We start from the raw sequence: 23,968 nt of genomic DNA on the forward strand, positions 1-23,968 counted from the left end.
AGTAGAAGAGTACTTGTGCTTCTCTCAGCTGAAACATGGAAGAGACAGTTTATTTATTTACTCTTGTTGGGGGTTAGGATATAATGGTAGGGAAGCAAAACTGGGTTTTCCCTGAGAAGAGGACGATGAAAATGTGGTTATTCCACAGAAACTAGGAATGTAAAACATGTCCAAAACAAAACACAGGATGCCATGGAAACTGTCAGCTCATCATTCCCAGATGTTCTAATCAGCTCTAGTTAAAATACTTGAACATTTTTAACCAAAGATTATCATAACTGAGGATTACGTAGCTCTGATGGTGAGACCATGCCAAAGTGCGTGATGTGTGTGTTGCATACCAGAACGAAAAAGAGCAGCAGATCTGAGCACTGGCACCAGCCTGTGAAAAGCTGTATTGCACAAGGGAAAACAAAAGCAGCCCAGCTCCCTCTGCAGTGAGTGACATCCTATGGTGTGATCTGAAACTCTGCTAAAGGAGAGTGCGCTTAGGAAAGGGAAAGTGAAGCTATTGGTGAGACTCATTGCACCAGGCTCTTATGAAATCAGATAGATTAATAGAATATGGTGTTATAATGGTTTTGGTTTATGATATGAGAGAGTTCATGGGAGAGCTAAACAGCCTGTGCTTTAAGAAAACATCATCAGATAGAAGTATAAGAGCCTCCTGCTTCCTCTCCAACATCGCATGGATTCCACGCTTGAAACAGTGAGCACCTTCTCCATGTAAAAAACTCTGAAAATTGCGGGTCAAAGATCACCTCACTTCTTGCAGTCGTTGAGTAGTCTGGAAGTGCAAAATGGCAAGAATAGCAGTTTGTGTTTGGGAACATACTGCTAAGGAAGAACATGAGTGTTTGAGAAGGATATTCCAGATGAAGAAGAACAACTTGCCAGTGGACTGCTGAGGCATCTCTAGAGACTTGCATTGGAAGGAAGAGGGAGTTTTCTGCAAGAAATGGAAAAGTATGTCTGAACAACTGAGGTGAGCGTTTCATAGGGCTATTACTATGATTGTTTTACCATTTGGCAGGGTATTTTGAACGTTATGGGATTTGGAAGTCTATGTTCCCTTGCCATTTTAAGTACCTCTGACCAAAATTACCCCATTCTTGTTAAACCCATGAAAAAGTTCTTCCTTTCACCTTTGCAAGAGGATTTTTTTCTCTAGTTATGCAAAACTTGGACTTGCATTTGTGTGCACTGTGAGCCCACAAATACCTAATCCACAAATGAGTGTGGTTTAAGGCTGCTGGGGATGTTCAGCTGCAGCATCTCAGCCTTCTACAGAGATGGAAAATTCCCAATCAGTTTGAGTGCTTCTGTAGGACCCTTTTGACTATTTATAAGGGAAAGTAGAAGAAATCATGCAAATCAGGGAAATGTCTGTGAAGGAAAAATCTTTGGAACTTTTTTTACACCTGCAATCCTCTGAACAAGGGTTGCTTGCTCATAGCAGTGCAAAAGCCTGTCAGAGTTCAAGGAGAGTCTGGATGATGCTCTTAGTCATGTGACTGAGTGTTAGATAGTCCTGCCAAGAGCAGGGAGCTGGACTCAATAACCCTTAGGACTCGCTTCCAACCCAGTACATTCTGTGACTCTATGAAAAAGCAGATGGAGAAAACAGGTGGCACAAACTGAATGGAATAGACCTTGTATCAATTTAGTTGGGATTTAACTTAAATTAAGCTAAAGTTGGTAACCTTCAATTTGCTCAGTCTCTTGAGCTTGCTTACAGATTTTTTGGTCCTTCAGTAAATGATGCAAAGGGGTAGAATGCTTTAGGAAGCTGTATGAACAGCATCATGTAAGCAGGACTGTACAGCTTATGTACTTCCATTTGCATCATACCTCCCAACTTTCTGATACACTTGTTCCTTCTCCATGTGGAGGAGTTTTAGATCAGTTAGAGCACAAAAGGTTTAAAGCAGCATCCAGTGGGGGAAACGCTGTGTACACTCCAGAATGCAGCTTTGGTACCTTCACTGGCAAGAGGATCTCTCTGCTATTGCTGTTTTTTCTTGTGTTTCCACACAGTAGCATCTTGCTCCTGGATAGCTGAGGCTTAAAGGAGGTGGGTTATATATGTTTGATGGGTAATAGTATATTTTTATATACTATTTTGGTATGCTCTTAAAACTACTTCTTCCAACGACAACCACATGGTGTGTTGGTAGAAAATTCTTTGGATGAAAAGGAGCTTTCTCGCTAGATCCTGTCCAAAGCTCAGATAGTGGAACCAGCTACCACAGTCTGATCAAGCCCATTTCACCTCCAGCAATTTTCCTTCCATTGTGACTTCTCCTTGCCAGCGCTAGACATTTTTCTGTTCTTCAGCGCAGAGTATTATCTTTATTCTCTGTGGGAATTAGCTAGCACTTAAAAATATTAGTAGGATGATAGATGCATTTAAGAAGATCCATATCACTTTTTGCATATTGAGGCAAAATTGTTTCTATTTAGTCTTCAGTATTTTTAACAGTACAAGTTTCCACATCATTTTCATTGTTTTAGAATTTCCTTCCTTGCTTATTTTGGCTTCTTTAATTGAAAAAAACTTGGAATTCCTGAAGCCCAGTTCTATTACCCACATTCAGCTCCCATGAACACAGATCCTTTTCCTTGTTTATTTAACCAGCCATATCAATGGTAACAGGTCCCATTTGGCAGATCCTGAATTCCCACCCTGCCCTACATGAACACGTGCTTGTTCTCTTATGCAATCAGCCAAATGAATGAAAACAGATACCAACGACTTTATTGTATCAAATTACATCCACATGAATTTTTGTAACTAAAATCAGAAGAAATGTTCCCTTCACGTGTTAAACTCTCAGGTTATATCTGTTTAACAAGGTTTACCTGGAAAAGGAGAGTATGCTTAGAAGGGAATCTAAAACTGAACGTGGGAAGGAAAGCAAAAAGTGAACTCAGTGACCCCTGTCTATTGTTTTTAGCACGATGTCTGTAGCAATGTTTTATGGCAAGCACCGTTATCTGAGGAACTATGAACATTCATGCTTTGATAGAAGACTGGGGACTATATTGTCCTTGAAGTATTGGTTCAAGGGCATTTAGGCCCCATCTTCCTCACTGCATTGGGGCACTGGTGTATGGACTACCTTATGACTACAGTTCTTCTCAAACTAAAATTGCCAAATCCATGCTAATAGGGGGAAGAAGAGCAGCACAGGAGATTAAGTCCACATGGCTGTCCCTCTTGATGAACTCCATTTACCTGTGACCAGCCTTCTTTCCCATAGCTGAATGGAAGTTCATGCACACATTTATAGTGTACCAACCCACCCGCGATCATACACAGGTCCTTCACACAATGAGCCACACATCGAAGCCTGTGTCTCTAGGGGCACCATAACTGGGGAAAGACTTAATAAAGTCTGTTCTGTAGATAGCAAGAGCAGAGATATTTTAGCCTGGATCCTGGACTAGCTGTAATGACTACCAATAACTTCACTGCCCTTGATGCCGAGATTTTGAAAAAACTTTTTATTAATTCTGATAGTCTTGCCATAGAAATTTCTACATTCTCCACTTCCTTTGTGTCTATGTCTGCACTGTTCAGTATTGTGAACAGAAACAGGCAGAGCCCCTGGATGACTGTGTAATGCTCATATCACCTCACTCTTCACTCTTTTCTGTATGAGTGAGGCCTTTCTCCCTTTATAGGCAGAGGGAAGAACTGGGTGCTTGAAGCTGTACCACAGGGCACTCTAGGGCAAGCCAGCTGATCCTCTACAGGTCCTTAATCCTCTGCAGATGATGACTGGTAATCCACATGGTAGCCACCATACGGTATTACTTGGTTACCAAGTTCACCTCCATGAAGCCCATTTCTAGCATCCAAAATGAAGTCTCCGTGTTGGATATTTGCAGTCTAGGTGCAAAAGATTGTTAAATTGCATTTTCAGTGTAAATGAAAAGTGTTCCCTGCCTCAGGAAGGAGCTAGAGAGGTGTGTGTTACCTGGCAAAAACCCCAGCCCTGTGGGGATGGCTTGCTGTCCCTATCTAGCTTACTGAGTCCTTGCTGCCCTTCCAGGTTCCTACCTCTGCTGCGGTGGGCAAAAGTAGGACATTTTGAGTGCTTTTGAATTTAAATTTTGAAGGAGCTTGGAAAACACCAGCATAGTGAGAACAGAGAGAATTTCCTGCTGGTCATATGTTCCTGTGAACAACCTGTTGCCCTTCTAACCTGTGGGAAAGTTTAAAAATAACACATGGTGCAGTGCAGATGGGGACAAGAGCAGAAGCAAGGGAAAATAGGAGGAGAACATCTAGATAAAGCAAGATGCCTGGCTGCAGTGAAACCTCTGAAACAAGTGAAGCATTGTGTTGCACGGCCACCCCTCCAGGCAGTGTAAGAGCTGGCCCAGCAGTGACTCTAGGGTGGTACCAGGAAGACCATTAGGAAGTCCTTGTTATTCAGCTATAGAATATGGGAATATCTCTGTGTCACTGCAAAAGAGAGAACTTATTTTCCTCTTTTCCTCACCAAAATGGGTGCTTGAAAGGATTTAAATCAAATTTCATAGCAAAGTTGACCCTCATAGGCAAAGCATAGACCAGGTACTGGGAATCAATGCCAATACTGCCAGAAAGGGTCTCTGCTGGAATATGCTTAAGGAGGAATGCTTATGACTGGAAATGAGATCGTTGTGGGTGAGTAGAGGCCTAGAAAACATGATCTACAAAAAACACTGGAAAAGTGGGGCTGCTTACTCTCCAAAATCTAAAGAGGGACAGCATGTATAATCCTCAGACATTTAAATGATTGATATTGAGAAAGGTAGCAATAGACTGTTTTTCATGTACATTCACAGAAGGACAATAAAAAGATAAATTAATTTGAAATATAGAAGATAAAGATTTTTATATTAGTGCAAGCTTCTTGAGAACAGTCCTAGCCAGGGAATGGAGACATTGCAAGGGGTGAGGCAGAATCTTCCTTAATGGCAATTTAAGAGAAGCTGAAGCTCTAGAGGAGCTAGTCTAGCCTTTCTCAATGGGTAAGGAGATGGTCTAAATGACCTCCTTCCTGCTGCATTTCCATGGCATCTGTGTCATTTATAATGCCAGCTTAGCTCCATTTTTTTTGAATCTTGCTGCTTCTAGTTTTGACATATGCAAGCCAGGAGCAATTCAATTCAATAGTGTTACTTAATCATCACACACATTAAAATGATTTGACCAAAGTGCGTGAAAAGCTAGAATTGCTACTTGGAGCGAGTAATAGCTATTTGTCAGCTTTAATAACTACTGTATAATTCATGGAGATAAAAGACTACAAAAATGTTATTTCTTTTCATTTTGAGAGTCTTAAATATGGTACAACATAATATGCAGTGGCTGAGTGTGTGTGATGGAGGTGACAACACATGGCTCTGCCCCCTTGGAAGTGATGAGGGCAGTTGGCCCAAGCCCCTAAATCCCATTATTTTAGTTACCTGCTTTACAGCATCTGCATGCTGAGGCAAGCAAAATAGAATGTCTGGATGAAAAAGAAACAAACACAGGATTTTTCTGGAGTTTATTTTGCTCTGTCATTTTCTGAGAGGGATGTTTGTGGAAGTCATTGTTTCTGCTCCACTTGCAAGGCATAATTTACCAGCTGCATGGGTCAAGTGCTGCCTTTTTAGCCCACTCTGATAGACCTGTATTGTGTCTGATGACCAAGGTTCAGGCTGTGCTTTCTGGATATTCTGTCCACCTGTATCCAACATCTGTGTAACACATCTTTGAGCATGTACACATGTCAGCATGACAAGACAACTGCACCCAACGTGGGAACTAGGAAAGAAATACTGCCCACGATATTATCTCTGCCAGTATCTCTGCTTTCCCTGGTACCCAAAGGGTAATCACTCTCTGTGGATCTTCTCAGGGCTTGTTCCCTATCTGCACCCTGGACCCTGCAGAAGGTGGAATGCTTTCCCTGCAGCCACCAGTGAGAACTGGATACCACATGATTTCTGCCCTGACGTGCTCTCAGGGAAGGCAAGTAGTCAGTATAATGCCCTGTTGCTTTTTACTGACGAAAATGCACGTACTACCAAGGAAGTTACTGCACTTCATTTTCTTAATACCATATTTTAGAAATTCTTTAATAAAAGTGTTGCAGTATCCAAGGGTATATAATTTTGGATTAAGAGGTGTTGGAGCAAATGTTTTATTTCACTTCCTGAAAGGACCCAGTCTGCGTGATTTTCTTAATATATATATTCTTATATATGTATATAAAAATAAATAATAAAGACTAAATGAGTACAAAATAAAAGAAAACAATTTAACCACAAACAAAAAAACAACAACAACAGAAAAATTTAATCAGAGGAGGGAGTATTCCAAGTAGTCCTAATAAATGTGACAGCAACCATTCATATTTCTTAACACTGTAGAGGCTGTTCAGCCTCTGGCTGTGCTCCCAGGAGCCTGTGCCTTGCCTGTTCGGCCAGGTATGCTGCCTGACCTTTGACATCCTCTGAGCAGCACAGTGAGCCTGTAAAGGACTGTTCTCTGCTTGTTGCAGCCTTTTATGACCACATCCAAGAATTTCCTATTTTTTCTGCTCCATCCCTCCTCAGAAACTCAGAGAGGTTTCTTAACCCTGTAGATAACTTCAGATCTCTGATCTGCCAGAGGCCCTGGCAGAGGAAGGGCTCTGCCATTGGATAGCCTGTTGTACCTGAAGAGCCCTTTGACTGTGTTTAGAATGGGGAGTTATTTTTGATGCTGTTTCTGACATTAGCCATGGGTACTCCTGGAGTATTTCCAAGTTTTCTAAATAAATGTTCTTGTGTCATCTCCCTGTTTTGGTTTGTTTTATTTTTTCTATTTTGTTTCTGTGCTTATGTCACTCTCCTTTCCACCAGGCTGGAAATGGAGAACATGTCTTGGAGTTCCCTGCACAAGATTCCTGTTTCCAGTCTCACTGTGTCTGGCTGTCCTTGGAGCACTCATGCCCGTTGCAGTGAGCAGAAGGGAGCCCTGGTTGGGTGCTGTTCTGAGCATACAGGGCCACTGGTGTCCCTACAGCAGTATGGCAGAGCACTGCATCAGGTGAGTTACACACCAGTTTAGAGCCTGAGCTGGTAACAGCTTTTGTTTCCAGCTTCAATGGTGTAATTTGTAGTTATCTGTGTTTTTAAAAGCAGTGCGTTTCAGTTTGAGTGACAGACAATTTAATACATATCCCACAGCGCAGCCTTCACTCCTGTGGGAATAGGGGTAGTGCTGTCAGTTAGCAGGAGGTCAGCTTTTTCATCTGCTACACTCTTCCTGAGTGACCTTGGACAAGCCCTTCGATCTGTTTATCTGTGTGGCCCTCAGTTTGTCTGGCTGTTTAGACAAGAGAGGAAGGAACTGCCCCCCCTCACAGCCCTTACTCTTTCACAGTGAGATAAGATGCTTCCTCATGCAGAGATCACCTTCTGCTGTGTTTGGATGTAATGGTCTGATGTCTGCAAGCTCTAGAAACAACTTACTGTAAATGATTCTAATAACAACACTAACACTGTATACTTTTCAATACGCCTGCATGAGGCAACATCTGTGTGTGTTTAGATAAGCTGGAAGCAGCTGTATTTGGCCTCTGCACCAGCTGCTGTGATTGCAGTGCAGTTCTCTGCTGGTCAGTGCGCGTGCCGGTGGGTACGGCTGGGAACACAACTCCGTGTACGTTGCAATCTCTGTATTTAGTGCCTGCTATTGGCACTCTCATCTCTCTTACTTATGAATAAGTGGGTGAGGGAGGAGAGGGCTGGGCTGGGCTGACTCCTTCACAGATGAAACATAAAGAGCACAGGAGCTGAAACACAATCTCCTCCTCCTTTCCTGCGCTGTTTCACGCACAGCCTTGCTCACAGCTGGGAGGAGGACAGCCTCACCAGCAGCCTGAGCAGGAGTGAGGAGAAGGGAAGTTTTGTGCTCTTCACACTGCAGGCGAAACATCTTTGCATGAACTCTGCGAAAAGGTGAGTTTCATTTTTATCTGTTCATTCTTGAAAGCAAGTTAATTTTCCATCATTGAGCTAGGTCTCACCCCTGGAGAGGTGGTAAAACAGTTTTCTATCTGAGATGTTAAAGCAAAATAACGAGGTGCTCCAAGGACTCAAGCAAAGCAACGTGTCCAAAAAAAATTCACAACTTCAAGATTAATTTCCTTGGCAAAGTTCCTACTAGCAGGAACTTGGAATAAAGATTTTCCCAGAACCACTTTCTTGAGTTCCAATTAGGCACAAGGAGAGCTGACTGTTCAAGTTGTATTGATGAGAGGAAATTGTTAACATAAACTGAGAAACTGTTGTTTGCAGCAAGGAATCAGAGCAGTAGCCTGAAGATAAGTTCCTGGAGTCATTTTCAGAGAACTTAGTAGTACTGTATAAGTTGACTAGATACAAGATATTTGGAAGGACTAGTAAGTGACTTAAATACTTAATTTCCCCTGAGAACACAAGCCAAAAGTTACACCTGGCATGAAATTGCTAAACCACATACCTTGATGTGTGGGTGCTCCATGTACACCCATGTAGTTTTGTCTTTGTATCTCAAACGTATGTTATTACTATATTTTCCAAACACTAAGCTACTTTTCTTGCTGCTGTTCAGAATCTGACTTGGGAAACTTGAAATGTGAGGGTTTGTTTAGTGAAGTGAAATCCATCAGGTGAGGAATTAATTTTTTTTTTCAATAGGATCAAAAATTTTTGTTCATTATTGTAGCTTGTCCTTGTTATGAGAACGTTTTTCTGGTTCTTGTCAGTCTCTGTAAAGGAACAAGAAAAGCAATTCAGTGTGTGATGCTTTCTTCTTTTGTGTGTTGCATGGGGAGAGGAGCTGAAAAATGGAGAATTTAGAAGAATGTAACAGCTTGTCCTGTCCTTTTCTGTTCAGAACACATGCAGATATTTATTAATAAAAATGTAAGGAGACTTAGTAAAGTAAGTAAAAATGGCTACATGTAGGCTCATAAGACATGACAGAGTCACTGTGAGCATTATGGGACTTTCTGAGCAGTCTGTTAGTCAGTACCCACTGTGACTTTTTCCACATTAGCACTCTGTATTCACACTGGCTCCAGAAGAGCAGAATGTCTAACCACTTCTTCTTTCAAGTTTTCTTTAACCAAGAAGCCAGTAAAAGATAGCCAATCCTGTGTATTTAACACCCACTCTTCCATTTCTTCTTTGAGGAAACAAAATTTTCTATTGTCCTCAGCCCTATCCTTCCTGCCTCCCCGTCTTACTGCTGCTATGTTGTTATTCCCCCATATCAGGCTGCTCCTGTGCAGGCACTTGTAAAGTCTTTCTGCTGTATGAGTGAAGAGGCAGAAGAGCGCGGTTTCCAGCTTATTTTACGCTCCATGCTAAACAGCTGTAGGTAAGATGAGAAGTAGATGTAGATAGCATGGAAAGTACATCCCCAAAGTTTTAAAGGACTTTACAGGGTCTAGGAAGTATACTGTAAGAAAGTGTTGGGTTTATAGGATCAGACTAGCATGTTGTTCTGTGATAGCAGGGGTGAAAATGTCTACATCATAGCATTGTGATTTGAATATCACAGTTTTAAATGAAGAAAGATTTGGTGGTTCCAATATCTCATTAAAAAGCCTTGTGTCACTTGACATCTTCGTTGAGAGGTATTTATTTCACTTTGTGGTTGGTGGACAAAAATTGACTCCCTTTGTTCTGGATCTGAGGACTGCAAGTAATCTTACAGCAGTGGGAAAAGAGAGAAGCGGGATATGGGGAAAGGGAAGAGAAGGGATGAAAGTGAATCTCTGCAGAACTAGGTGTACACAGGTGTCATCATACTAGATGTCATCAATTAGGGTGAGCCTGAGGCTGCTTGTGAGTTCAGACAGACAGGAAGCTTCTTACCCGTGGCTGCGCACAGTTGCACAGGGCCAGGTGTTCAAAGGGGGCAATAACTTAAATTTTCCTCACCTAAACCAGCCTCGTGGATGGTGTTACTCAGCTGAACCAGCTGATGCTCTAAATGTGTGTTTTCTTGGCATGGTTGGCATGCACTGGCTTCTCCAGTGCATGGAGAAGAAAATTTCTTGCCTTCCAGTTTTTCTAGTCCTGACCTGAGGGTGCATTCATGGTGCCCTGGGGCTTCGCTTCTGATGGCTGTATTGTGTCAGTGTGGTGATAACTAAAGAAAGTCAGGTCCACTCATGAGGACATTTACACAACTTGGTAATTATTTTTAAGGGAAGAATTGTGGAAAGAGAGCTCCAGACATGGCAGCCTTGTGAGGCTCATTACCTTGTAATTAGCTGATTGTCTCCTCTAATATGTTTGTTTTTCCTATAAAGCTTATTCTGAGTGGCTTTTATTGCTTGTTATGAATTATTCTGCCAGCTGAAGCATTTGCAGAGCTGCTGACCCTGACAGCTGGTGGCAATTGTTTTTGAAAAGACACAGAGCAGCTTTACTGTTTAGAAGAAACTGACGAATAATTTTAACTAAAAGTATTAGTAAGCAACAGCAGCTAAAAAACCCATTGCAGTTTATTCTCTAAGGGATACATCCACTGTAACCCTTTTTCTCCACTAGAAACACTGTTCTAAACTCTGGTAATCTACAGGGTAGCAAAACAAGAGCTTTTCAGGCACTTCATCTGGAAACTGTAACTAATTTGTCTGAAAAAGAGAAAAAGACTAGATAATAGGTTTAAAACCCTGCTAGAGGGAGAGTGAGAAACAGGCTCCCCTGAAAGTATATTTTCTGTTCCTCTTCATGGAGCCCTCTTTCCAGAAATTGTTTCTGTGGCAACAAACTCCTTTCCAGCAGGGTTGTCTTGGAGTTTGATCTGGGTTTGCTTAGGCTCAGATCTGTCACCATGCCAGAATCAAATAGAAATGCAAAACTGATCTGACCTTCAGGTAACAGAGAGGGCACTCTGCTGCTGTTACTGTTGCTCCACAGGAGATGTCCTCCTGACATTCTCCACTCAGAAATTGCTATGGACAGCTATTGCTGCTAGGATGAGCCTAGACTTTCCTTTCTGAACATTGTTGCGTTGTTCAGCAAGGTTTCAAGATTCTCTTATGTTGTGTTCTGTGGGCCAGCAGTAAAGACACAAAGCTTGGAAGGGAGGTTGAGTAGCCAGCATAGGAAGGGGAGATAACCAACAAATTAATTACAAGAGCAAATGTAATTGAGCTATCAAATTTGAGTCCCTTTAACGACACCTGAATAAAATGCTAAAATGGTCAATATCAGCAGGGAAGAATGGAAATGTTTCAGAGATCTCTTGGCTTTGCTTTCTTTTAACTCAATATTTTAGTAACCATTAGAATTTTGTCATTTTATATCTGGAAGCATTTTGTCTTCCTTCTGCCAAAGAAGGAGAGTTTTTACTCTGTGACGGATAATGATTTAGTGTCTACTCACATACCTAATTAGAGGATGTATCTGGTTTATGGCCCGTGTTTAAGAACTGTTCAGACATAGCTTTTAAAATAGCGATTGTCTTTTAAACTTACAAGAGGCTTAAACTAAAATACCCGAAACTATCATGTCAGAAAACTATTATTTCAAATTTGAACTTATGTCCAAATTTCAGAGCTGCTTTTACACCTCCGCCCCAAAGCAGGACCTGGATTTCTGAACAGCTCTCAATTTGGAATCTCACATCTCCTGTGCCAGCTTTTCCGTCTCATCAAGAGCTCATCAGAACTGTCCTGAACAAGCATTTGATTCTCTCCCTTTTCTCTAGTCAGAAGCATGTTTGGAAGTGTGAATGGTTTACAGCAAGGTTGTTGCTTTTGCTGTGAATTGCTTCTTTGATACTATTAAAGAAGGGAGGGTTTGCATTTCTGTGAGGTCATGCCTCTTCAACTATTTTTCTCAGTTTTCGTGTTGAATGTCTTTTATCCAGAAATGGAAATTCAGGAAATGAAAATGTAAGCAAACCTGCAGATACAGATGCCAGCACTTTCTTTAAAGTGATTAATCCGCTGGGAACTAGGTTGTTGGAGTCCTGTACTCTCAAGTGAAAAAAAAAAAGGACTGACGTTTTCAATAGTCATCTAGGGAGCAAGAACAGCAACGAGTGAAAGAGCACAAAGGAAAAAACCTTTTGCAAGGCACACTACTTCTCGTGAGAAGACTGAGAAATAACAATGGAAGAACATGTCTTACATGTGAATATTGACTCAGTTCTACAGGAAACTTGGTTAATCTCCAGAAGGGAAACTGAAAAAAAAAGAGAAGAAATTTAATTAAAGATAGCAATAAGGGATAGTTTAGTAGAGTTAGGTTTCTACCTAAGATGGGGACTATTTGAAGACATGCACAAATACATATGCATAATGCAGCACACATACCACCCCCCCTCAATGCTGTATCCAAGGAAGAAATACAGAAATACAGAACAAGAGCCAAAAAAGGCTCAATTGAGCCTCAAAGGAAATAAGCGTAGCTAAACAGAAGTGCGTGGAAGGGTGGATGGTGTGCTAGACTAGAAAGAATTGGATCTAGAACAGAAACATGTCTGAAGTGCACAATGGTGATCAGTGCAAGCCGGAAACCCAAACACAGTACAAAGGCAAAACGGAATTGTTTTCGTTTTTCAGATGGCAACAGTGCACACAGTGTTAGGTGCTTCAGTTGAGCAGGCTCCTATCTCATGATGAATTTGTTCTCTTTGGATAAATCCAAACAGAAGAAAAATAATTAAGTCAAAGAAAAATGAGTTGAAGGGAAAAATCTTCAAATATTGTAAGCAGCTTTTCACTTTACCATGTCTTAAAACTTTTGCAGTACAAAATGAATCATATACTGAATCATATATGCAGAAAATGACATTTCAAAAAGAGATGACTTTATTGAATGTATCATTATTTGCTGATGCATGGAATAATGAAAATGCTAACATTCTCCTTGAACAGGAGATCTGCTCTATCTCTTTAGACATGCCAGAGTTTCAACCAGTTAGACCTAGCTAGCAAAATTTTTCCATCAGACAGCCTTTGCTGTTTGTCAAGTGTTATTAGTCAGGCATTGATTATGGATGTCCCAAGCTTGTCAGCAGCATTGCACAATAAGTCTCATCCACTGAATTATCAGTGAATGAAGAGAAAAAATTCTATAGATGGGTGTTTGGTTGCTTTCCAAATGACTTTTAGTTAATGATATTGTTCTGTTTGGAGGATATGATCCTTATGGCATTACAAAAGATGCAAGCAGAAAGATACCTTGGTCCCTGCTTTGTTCTCTAACTTTTCAGATTTTGAGCAAGTTTTCCCTTGAGTGATGCTGGGGAAGCTTGACAGAAGGGACTGCCTTGTGTGTTGCTGGCATTCTGTTCCCTTTCTGAGTGAGCATGTGGGTACAGCGAGCAAGCTGCTCTTAATACACACATCAGCTCCAGGGCCGTGAGCCTCTGGCCAAAGGCAGAGGCTGACAGCCAGAGCTCTGCTCAGCCTTGGTGTGTGCTGACTGGGACGGGGCGAGCTGACCGGGACAGGGTGCCGGCAGTGTGCTACGGCCCATGGTATGTAAATGAGTGGCTCATGCTCAAGCAGCAGAGAAATCTGTGGGTGACTCCCATGGCTCCCTTTGAGCAGCCACTCTGTGAAGCAGGAGCTGTGTGGTAGTGCTGGGGCTGCAGGGACACACTGGCAATCTGAGAAAGGCAAAAATCATTGAAATGCAACACAGATATGAATTAAATGTTAAGTCACTGACCTCAACGCAAGATCATTGCCTGATCTAGCACTGTGCTGGTGTCAGAGCAGGCTGCAGCATCAAAAGAGGCAGTAATACAGTTTAGGAAAATGAATCAGAAGGATGATTTTCCCCAAAGCTGTAGATGGTAAAATGAATCAGAACTCACTGAACTTAGAAGGATGAAGTTCCTATTTCTCAATCCCAGGTTACAACACAGTTGTTCCAGTCATTGTTTCTTATTAATATTGCATGTTGATCATGGCTTATATGGCTTCTAATAAGCAAGACCTGTGTAATCTTGGGGTTTTTTGCATTGTCCTGTTCAACAAGGATCAGTGTATGAGTTTGGGATTATAAGTAGTTCTGATGTCTATGACTGATTATGACTTGCCTGCTGCTTCTTCAATAGACACAGGATGGGTTTTTTTCTTTTGTGTCAAGGAGTATTGTGGGGGAGAGGGACATTGACTTCACTGAGGTTTTATTCAGGGAAAAGGAAGATTTGGAATTTTTTCTCTGAGTAATAGAGTGATTTAAGATGTCTGCAGGAAGTAGTGTGATGTGTTTTCCTCCACCCACTGTTCTGTACTCAAGCAAGTCATACACAGAGCTTCAAGGAGATGTGCCCTGTGGGTAGAAACTAGTCACAGTAGCTCAGCAGTGCAGTACTTGGAGGGTCATGTTGTCCACTTGGTTGATCTTTAACAGCAGGAAGTGGGGGGCAAATTAGGGTCATTTTTTTTAAGCTTTGAGGCAGCTATAGCATGACTAATTTCTGCTGTGATTCACCTCCCTGATACTATTTGGACTGCTTGACTGAAATTACACATTGCATGAACTTCGTAAATAGGGATTTTCCAAAGTTTTTTCTGTTTTCAGCACTTTCTTGCGCTCAACCAGTTGTTCAGACCTCACATTAGGTAAAAAGGCCCTAATCCTAGATAAAGAATAAGTAGTAGTGTGAGATAGAATGAGTAGTCTGAGGGAACAGGCAGATGTAGTTGCCAAGCTACTGTCCATGATATTTGAGAAGTCATGGCAATCAGAAGAAGTCCCAGGTGACTGGAAAAAGGGAAACATTGTACTCATCTTTAAAAAGGGTAGAAAGGTGGACCCTGGGTACTACCGACCTGTTAGCACCACCTCTGTGCCTGGGCAAGATCATGGAACAGATCCTCCTAGAAGCTCTGCTAAGGCGCATCAAGGACAGTGATGTGATTTGGGACAGCCCGCAGAGCTTTACCAAGGGCAGGTCCTGCCTGATCAGCCTATGGCCTTCTATGATGGAGTGGCTGTATCAGTGGACAAAGGAAGGGTTACAGATGTCATTTATCTGGACTTCTGTAGAGACTTTGACAGGCCCCCCCACAGCAGCCTTCTCTCTAAACTGGAAAGAGATGGATTTGGTGGGTGGACTCTTACGTGTGTAAGAAAATGGTGGAACAGTTGCATCCAGAGTGTCATAGTCAATGGCTCAGAGTCCTAATGGACCTCAGTGACAAGTGGTGTCCCTCAAGTGTCTGTACTGGGACCAGTTTTATTTAGTATTTTCATTAATGACATAGACGAAGGAATTGAGTGCAGCCTCAGCAGATTTGTAGATGACACCAAAGAGAGGAGGGACACACCTGAAGGATGGGATGCCACCCAAAGGGACCTGGACAAGCCCAAGAAGTGAGTGCATGGGAATGTCATGAGGTTTAGCAAGACCAAGTGCAAGGTGCTGCACCTGGGCCAGGGCAGCCTCTGGTATCAACAGAGGGTGGGGATGAACAGATCAGAGCAGCCCTGCTGAGAAGGACCTGGGGCTGCTGGTGGATGAGAGGCTGGACAGGAACATTTGGAGCCCAGAGAGCCAAACACATCCTGGTCTGCATCCAAAGCAGCATGGCCAGCAGGGTGAGAGAGGGGATCCTACCCCTTCACTTCCCTCTGTTGAGACCCCACCTCCAGTGCTACATCCAGATCTGGGGTCCTCAGCACACGAAGGACATGGACCTTTGGAGTGAGCCCAGAGGAAGGTTTCCAAGATGATTAGAGGGATGGAGCACCTCTCCTGTGAGGAAAGGCTGAGAGAATTGTTTTTTTTTCCAGCTTGGAGAAGAGGGGGCTCCAGGGTGACCTAATTGCTGCCTTCCAGTACCTGGAGGGAGCCTAAAAGAAAGATGGTGAGAAACTTTTTACAAGGGCATGTAGGACATGTGATAAAATAAGGGGGAATGGCCCCAAACTGAAAAATTTAGACTAGATGTTAGAAGGAAATTCTTTACTGTGAGGGTGGTGAGGTACTGGCACAGGTTGCCCAGAGAAGCTGTGTATGCCCCATCCCTAAAAGTGTTCAAGGCCAGGCTGGATGGGGCTCTGAGCAACCTGGGACAGTGGAAAGTGTTCCTGCCCACGGGTTAGAACAAGATGGTCTTTAAGGTCCCTTCCATCCAAACCATTCCACGATTCTATGATATTGGACAAACTGTGCCTATTAACCTACCTCCCTTCCTTGCCCTTCGTCTCAAGTTGTCCTTCCTATGCACAGGCATCAACTAAGAATTCCAAAGTAATAAAAACCTGAAATGAAAAGGTTGGAAAGAACATGGATTTCCCAGAATATCAAAAGTTGGAGCAAATGGAATGATTTACCAAGACTGCAAATAGTTGCATATCCATGTTAGGAAAAATTGGTCATTGATGACTAATTAGTCTTTTGTTTATGTGGATTCTGAAAAAAAATGTTGCCGACTTCCTTCTTTGACAATAGATTTATAAGAGGAGTCATCTGATAATGACAAAAGTAAAGTTATTTGTAATTTACAGAACACTTTCATGGTTTCCTTCAACTGAAACAGATATACAGAGTAATAATTATTGTACTCAGAAGTTCACGTTAGAAAAATCCACTTGCAAGTTTCAAACACTGAATAGATTGTGCATAGATGTAAAATACTTTAGTTTAGAAATTCAATTTGACTCCTCTTTTTCACAAAACAAAATGTTATGTCTGTTTTACCCCAATTCATTATAATTCCTGAAACATTAGCAGCAATAATTCACAAATTGCTGTAACTAAATCCGCTGGAGTACATGTATTTTTTTTAAATATCTGTTAGCCTTTGCTGATCTATGTTCCTCTATGCCCCCATCCTATTGTTAAAAATGATTTTGTTAGTTGCTGGTTAACAATTCTGGTTCTAAAGACTGGAATAAAAACCAACAGGAAATATTTCAGTTATCTTTATAGAAATATAAAAATACTTATATACCATATAAACATATGTTATATAAACATATATATTATAAAAATACATACATATTTGTGTTTGTCCCTCATATATACTTGTCTTTTCCTTTACTTATCTTGTATTAATAGAAACATCTTCCATTGACTTTAATGGCTCCTTCTGCTTGGTACCCTTCTAGAATCAGAATGGTCTGGTTTGGAAAGGACCTTTAAAGGCCATCTAGTCCAACTCTCCTGCAATAAGCAGGGGCATCTTCAACTAGACCAGGTTACTCAGAGCCCCATGAAACCCGACCCTGAATGTTCCCAGGGACGGGGCATCCATCACCTCTCTGGGCAACCTGGGCTAGTGTTTGTCACCCTCATCATAAAAAAATTCATCTTTGTATGTAGTCTGACTCTACCCTCTTTTAGTTTAAAACCATTACCCCTTGTCCTGTTGCTACGAGTCCTATTAAAAAGTCTGTCCCCATGTTTCTTTTAAGTCCCCTTTAGGTACTGAAAGGCTGCAACAAGGTCTTCCCAGAGCCTTCTTCTCCAGGCTGAACAACTCCAACTTTCTCATCCTTTCCTCATAGGAGAGATGCTTCACCCCTCTTGTCATTTCTGTGACCTTCTTCTGGACCTGCTCCAACAGATTCATTTTTTACATCATAATTCTTCTGATCGAACCCAAACATCATTGTGCCATTTCTTCATACTCAGTGGTGCACCCAAATTTCTACTTTCTTCTACTTTTTTTTTTTTTTTTTCTTCAAACTTGCTCTAGGGATATTGTCCCTTTCCTGCCCATTTTATGTTGTTTGACCAGTCCCTAGTCTCTTCGGCTGGTCATCGCTTCCCTGCCTTCTTATCTGACCTTATTCTTCCAGGTTTTGTGAAACAGGATCAAACAATCTGACAAACCTGCAAGTGTTGAAGGAAGTTTATCGTGTGAATTTAAGGGCTGGTGTTTGTGTAGGTAATGGCCTGAACCAAATCCTAAACTGAAACCACTCTGAGTTTCTGATTCCAAGGTATGCAGGACAGTTTAAGTCCTGCAATGACAGCCAAGTGACTCAGGCCTGTCTGCACTGTATGACAGGTGCAGGGACAGATTAAATAGCAAGAGACCATGCAGGCACACAACTATGTTACACTCCCTGTTAATGGAAGTGGGTGCTTTGTGAATGAGACAAGCTGGGTGCACAACTGTTGCAAATTCTAGCAAGGAAGTCCTTTGCTGCAGTCCTATTTGTCTCTGCTAAAAAAATATGTAGGCCTAGTTGCAGACAGATTTCTTACAACAAAAATTGTAGCAATATTCACTGAAACTGAAAAGACCCACCTGGGCTCCATGGTACTCCTTGGTCCAAGGTGAAGAGGCTGCTGTTGTCCGTGGCTCTGGCTGCTTCCTGTGCCGTTGCCAGCAGGCAGTGCTTAACCCATGAGCTGCCCCATGGTTCATCATGCAGGGGCAAATCATGCATTTGTCAACAGCTAAGGCACAAAGGAATTGGGAAAGAAAAGAACTGTCGTTGAACTCACCAGTGAGTAATAAAGTTGGCTTGTTTAAAGCATGAAAAAGTGAGGCTTTCTGAAGCTCAGGGATCCTTGGCTTTATTTTAAATCCAGGAACAAGAGAATTGTTTGGAGCTCATGTAGATGGAGAGAGTCTTCCAATTTATTGCCAAGACTTAGGCTTAGATGGGTATCATCTAAAAGATGTGGGCATATAGGAGAGAGAAATATTGCCTGGAAATGACTGCAGATTCATGATACTGAATGTGTTACATGAACTACGCTCAAAAAAACAAAGTCACACAGCTGCACTATGTCCATATTAAAGCTGTCTAAAAGAAATGCCTTTGTGTTCCCGTTCATAACTGCTTTCAGCTTCATGATTGTCTGCACCCTAGATGTTTTTCATAGAGCAACTTTTTAAATTTTTCTCCTTCATCTATTCAGATGTTGCCAGTAAGTAATGGGGGAATTATTTGTCTTTTCTCTTCTATACCATGCATCATTTTTCCTTCATTTTCCCCTTTTTCAGACAGCCTGTAAAGTATTGTGTTATATGTTTTTAATAACAGAGTGGGCTCTTCCACACCCATTTATTTAAACCTGCCAGTGCAGTCCTTTGATACCAGGTTTGTTGAAAAAATCCTGCAGTTTCATTCCCTGTCTGGTGCAGAGCTATATTTAGTGTACCTGGTGCTGGGGAAAAGGTGAACTGCCTCTGTACTTCCATTTGGCTACTGAGTCTGTCCTTAGCCAGGCACGAATGGTCAAAGGGTACAAAGGTGGCCCAGAGCCCACACACTGAGGAGGCTGAAACAAGGGAAGAATTTCCTGGCTCACTGTTGCCACCGACCAGAACAGCAGTGTAAGACAGGTATTGCCCAAGAATCTGGACCTTTGTTTTTCATCGCCATCTTTGAAATTGAGGAGGGTTTGTTAGCACAAGGCAAAGAGATTTGTTACAGCCAGCCTCCTTTTCCTGCCCCTTCAAACAGCCCACTCCAGAATTTCCTCCAGGAGCAGGAAATGTTGCTGTAATGGTAAGTGCATATTATATTAGCATAATATTGTATCAATAAGACTTTTTCTGCCTCCTTCACATCCTACATTCTGGCAAGACTTTTAAACTAGGCAGAAATTATTTTTATAATCATATTCTCTGTACATAAACATAATTTGATAAAAACACTTTGAGTTCTTAGAGGAAAAGAAACATTTTCAAAAAACACTGCAACTGTAGAGTACATCTGCTTTTCGTCATACTGTGGTCCATAATGACTCACTGGGTAACACTGAATGAAACTCAGTGCTAGACATATAAAGACAGTTCTGAATTTTCAAAACTGTCAACAGCTTTTGAATTGCTATTACTATTACTTATTGACAGGAGCTGGACACTGGCTGGACACTGGTAGATATGATGATAGGCCTCAGATTTTAGGCATTTTAGAGAACAACTAAGGTGTGCCAATCATCCTGCACAGGCAAACCCTTACATGTAAAAGTCACCAAATAATACAGAAATGCTATGAAATACAAACGCAGCCCTGGAGCTCTGGATTAAAAAGGCGGGGTGGGGTAAGAAGGTTATCAAACCTGCCTCAGCAAAGATTCTGTGCACTGCCCTTGTCTGCAGGTGGAAGAGATGTGTGATGGTTATCAAGCCTTTGAGAAACTGGATAGTGTTACAGGAGAACTAATGGCCAATAAGTATCAGTGTTTGGGGAAATTTGTCCATAACTTTAGTGACTGATTTCTGCTGTAAATGTCAGCACTGCTAACATTGTCATATTTATTCCAGGGGAAGGTTATGGCAATCTCCTTGAGCAAACTTCAAACTGAACCATAGATATCTGTGACTGGGTCCCTTTAGCAGCATTTCTTCTGCTGAGTTTGACACATGAGTTGTAACTATTGTGACACCTGCACTGGAAGGGGTGAGTCTCTTAAACCCCAAAGGAGATGCTTGAGACTGAAAGGAGAAGGAGAGCAGAGTGCTAGACTTGAGCAGTCTTTCACACAAGTTGCATGGGACAGTGAAGTTAGAAGTTTTGAGGGAGATGATCTTACCTTGGCTTGTTGTTTCACGACTGAGAGTTTCTGAGCTCCCAAGGACATTCCCACCAAAACAAGGGCTGATTTTCTCTCTGTTGGTAAGAAACAGTAGAAGTAAAGGGACGAAAAACACATCCCAATTTTTATTTGTAGGTGTTTGCTGTGAATTCTGTGGAACTATGCTGGTTGAAGCTAAAAAATGAAGTTCTTTGCAGGTTTGATCATTTATTTCAGCCAGGCAATTATTTTCTGGCCTAAAGCAAGTGATTTTCTTTTCAGTTTCTACAGGAGTAAAGCCTATCACTATTAAAAAAAAAAAAACCATGTAGCAAAAAAGATTATTTGACAGTAACATCCTCAAGTGCTAAAACTGACACTAATTTTACTGTAGTGTGGTCATGTTTCTGTAAGGGTTGCCTTGGAAGAAATTTTATGTTCCTAGATGGCACAGAATATGATTACAAAAATGCACATTAGCATAGCAAACAGAAAAAAGAAGCAAGGTCTTATCTTTGGATAGTGCTGCTTTTGAATTCATAGTGTCTGAAGCCGTAAAAAGAGTACACAAATTGTTAACCTTACAAAGGTATAGCCAACAACCCTGAATTTTCTGAGGAGAGATTGAAAGGAACACAGTCTTGCTGTTCTGCACCATCAGGTTAAACATGCATCCCCTTCAGACTAGGCACAGTTTGCCCTGCTGTTCTCCAGTGCTCCATTTGTGCCCACGTGAATATATCACGAGGTGATAAAATCCTGCATGGGGTATTACATTGTTTAGTCGAGGGTTTCATCACTGTGAGCTGGGTCCAGGGTTGACCTAGTAGAACTGAGTGCTAACCCATTGTCAGCAGTGGTTCTTGTGTTTTAACTAGTTTAGCATAGCATAGCATAGCATAGCATAGCATAGCATAGCATAGCAGTGGTTTCTGTGGGTATGTGTTTGGATTATACCAGACCCCTCAGGTGAAAACAATTACATTCATATTTGGTGAAAGTGAAAAGGAAAGATACAAGTGTGTAAGTAGTAAGAGTAAATGAGTGGGTTTGGGAGTTGATGGCAAATAAGGAATATCCTGTAGAACTGAGACCATGGGGATGCACTGTACCGGAGTGTTACCATGCCCTTCCAACAGAGGAAGACAGCTTGCTTTCAGGATTGTGTTTACAAGTAGCTGTAAGAGAGAGTGCTAAGAATTCAGTTTATTTTTTTAAAATCCTGATGAATTGAACTGCATATTACATGGTATCTTGTATATAAAGGAAAATTTAAGAAATGGAAATTAAAAATCAACAGTTTTTTGCACCCTAGATCCTCTGAAGAAGTCTGAGTGGACTGCTGGTTTACCAGAGACACCTTTTCCATTGTAGAGAAATCTGATTACTGCTTTTCTGCCTCATCTGTACAACAGAGATGATATTTCTTCACATTTTAGATGCCTCCAAAGCTAAAACAACAAATATTTGTAATTGGCTTTGTGATTCTGGATCACATAATTTTCTGGCACTTTTCTGTTACATGCTAGGACTTATGTGATTCATGATTTCCTAGACAGGCTTTATCTTTATCAAAGACTGTAAAATATCTACAGCTAGGAAAGAGCAGCTTTCTGAATAGTGTACTATATATTTAACAATTGTACCTCTTCTAAGGATTTCCTTGTGCTTTATCTTCAGGTTATTAACATCCTGCAGCAAAGGCATCACTTCAGCCTAAACATTTGTGGAAGAAATAAACTCTACATGAAAACTGAATGTAATTAAGTCTTACATTCAGGACCCTGATGAGTGATACAGAGAGAAAAGTAGAAGATGGTGAATTTCACAGAGAATGCAACTGAGAAGTGCAACATTAATCATGATATCCATGAGACATTATCCCCTGTGGTGTACATATTTGTGTTTATATTAGGCTTGCCAGCTAACTGTCTGTCACTGTACTATGGGTATTTACAGATCAAAGCTAAAAATGAATTAGGTATCTACCTTTGCAATTTGACTGTAGCAGACCTGCTGTACATATTTTCTTTGCCTTTTTGGCTTCAGTATGCTTTACAGCATGACAACTGGACTTACGATGAGCTGCTGTGCAAAATTTGTGGCATCATCCTATATGAGAATATCTACATCAGCGTGGGCTTCCTGTGCTGCATCTCCATTGACCGCTATCTGGCCGTGGTGCACCCCTTCCGGTTTCAGCGCTTTCGGACCATGAAGGCTGCTGCCATTGTGAGCATCATCATCTGGGCCAAAGAAATAATGACATGCTGCTTTGTGTTCACGCACGGGGAGATCAGCATGGATGCTGAGAGCCACTTGGTGTGCTTTGAGCATTACCCCATCAAGAAATGGGAGCACAATGTCAATTACTACCGCTTCTCTGCTGGCTTCCTTTTCCCTTTCTTTCTGCTGGCCTTCTCCTACTGTGGGATTTTACGAGTTGTCCACAAGAGTCCCGGCACTCAAAAGAAGAAGAAAATCCAAATTAAAAGACTGGTTTCAAGCACTGTTTTCATATTTTTAGTCTGCTTTGGGCCATACCACATCCTACTTGTAGTTCGTAGCTTGTTGGAGAACAACTGCTCATTTGCTGAGAAAGTATTTAATGTTTACCATATTTCTCTCTTGTTAACTACTTTTAACTGTGTTGCTGACCCAGTGTTATACTGTTTTTCCAGTGAAAGCACTTACCAGAACTTTGTCAAGATGAGAGACTCTTGTCTAACATGTTTAGGCCGTCTGAGTACTGAGACAAAGGAGTCCTATCCACTGAACATTACTGAAACTCCCAACAGAACACAGCATGAGCAACAACCAGAGTTATTACAAATACCACTTGATGGTGCTGGAATGAAGGACTGCTTCACAGCTGATATAGACAGCCTATAGCATTAATCAAAAAAGGACCTTGATCCTAAATCTGCAGCTATGGCCATGTTGTGTATCTGTCTGAATTATTCACGTATTACAGCAGTGTGACCTCGCAAAGGCTTATGAGCAATGCTGTACAGTGAAGCTGTTTCTGGAGGTGCTTGGACCCTGGCAATAGGGAGGAAAGCATATGCCAAGTCAGTTCAGTTATAATCATATATCTGTTGTTGTCATGCTACCACTTAAAACCTGTTTGTCTTGATGACTGCATTGACTGGAATAAGCCAGTACTCATGGTGTGTAGTTCTAGTGAACTCATCTTTAACTGCTTTCTGTTTTCCCCTGTTGCATCTTGAGAAAATAATTCTCTACAAGCTGTCATCATCTATCGAAAAGGTCAGAGACAGAAAAAATTTAATGTCTCCATATGTACTTTTAGAAAGAAAAAGAACCAACAAAACACTTCTGCAACCTCTCTGTAACTCTCTGAAATAACTTCTCCTTCTGCCAGTTTCAAAGCATGTAGAGACCATGCCAGAACCAGACTCCTGAAACAGTGGTTCCCATAGTGTGAGACGTTATGGGAGAACATGCACAGGGAACTCAGCACCT

At 41.5% G+C, this 23,968-nt stretch overlaps 1 protein-coding gene across 2 annotated transcripts; it reads left to right on the plus strand.

Annotated features, from left to right (window-relative positions):
* Nucleotides 1-367: 367 nt before the first annotated feature.
* GPR68 (G protein-coupled receptor 68) lies at nt 368-23,780 on the plus strand. 2 transcript variants are annotated; one of them, XM_032111492.1, is made up of 5 exons: nt 368-985; nt 6,889-7,075; nt 7,870-7,989; nt 20,232-20,367; nt 22,163-23,780. In XM_032111492.1, exon 5 carries the CDS (start codon nt 22,298-22,300, stop codon nt 23,372-23,374), a length of 1,077 nt encoding a protein of 358 aa, XP_031967383.1. In that variant the 5' UTR covers nt 368-985; nt 6,889-7,075; nt 7,870-7,989; nt 20,232-20,367; nt 22,163-22,297; the 3' UTR covers nt 23,375-23,780. The 2 variants fall into 2 exon arrangements, with proteins under 2 accessions (XP_031967383.1, XP_031967382.1); XM_032111491.1 differs by lacking the exon at nt 20,232-20,367.
* The last annotated feature ends 188 nt before the right edge of the window (nt 23,781-23,968 follow it).

This window comes from Corvus moneduloides, chromosome 6 (assembly GCF_009650955.1).
Source record: "Corvus moneduloides isolate bCorMon1 chromosome 6, bCorMon1.pri, whole genome shotgun sequence".
Lineage (NCBI taxonomy): Eukaryota > Metazoa > Chordata > Aves > Passeriformes > Corvidae > Corvus > Corvus moneduloides.

Excerpts from the sequence above, each read along its gene's own strand:
- GPR68 (XM_032111492.1), top strand. The coding sequence starts at position 22,298 with ATGGTGAATTTCACAGAGAATGCAACTGAGAAGTGCAACATTAATCAT.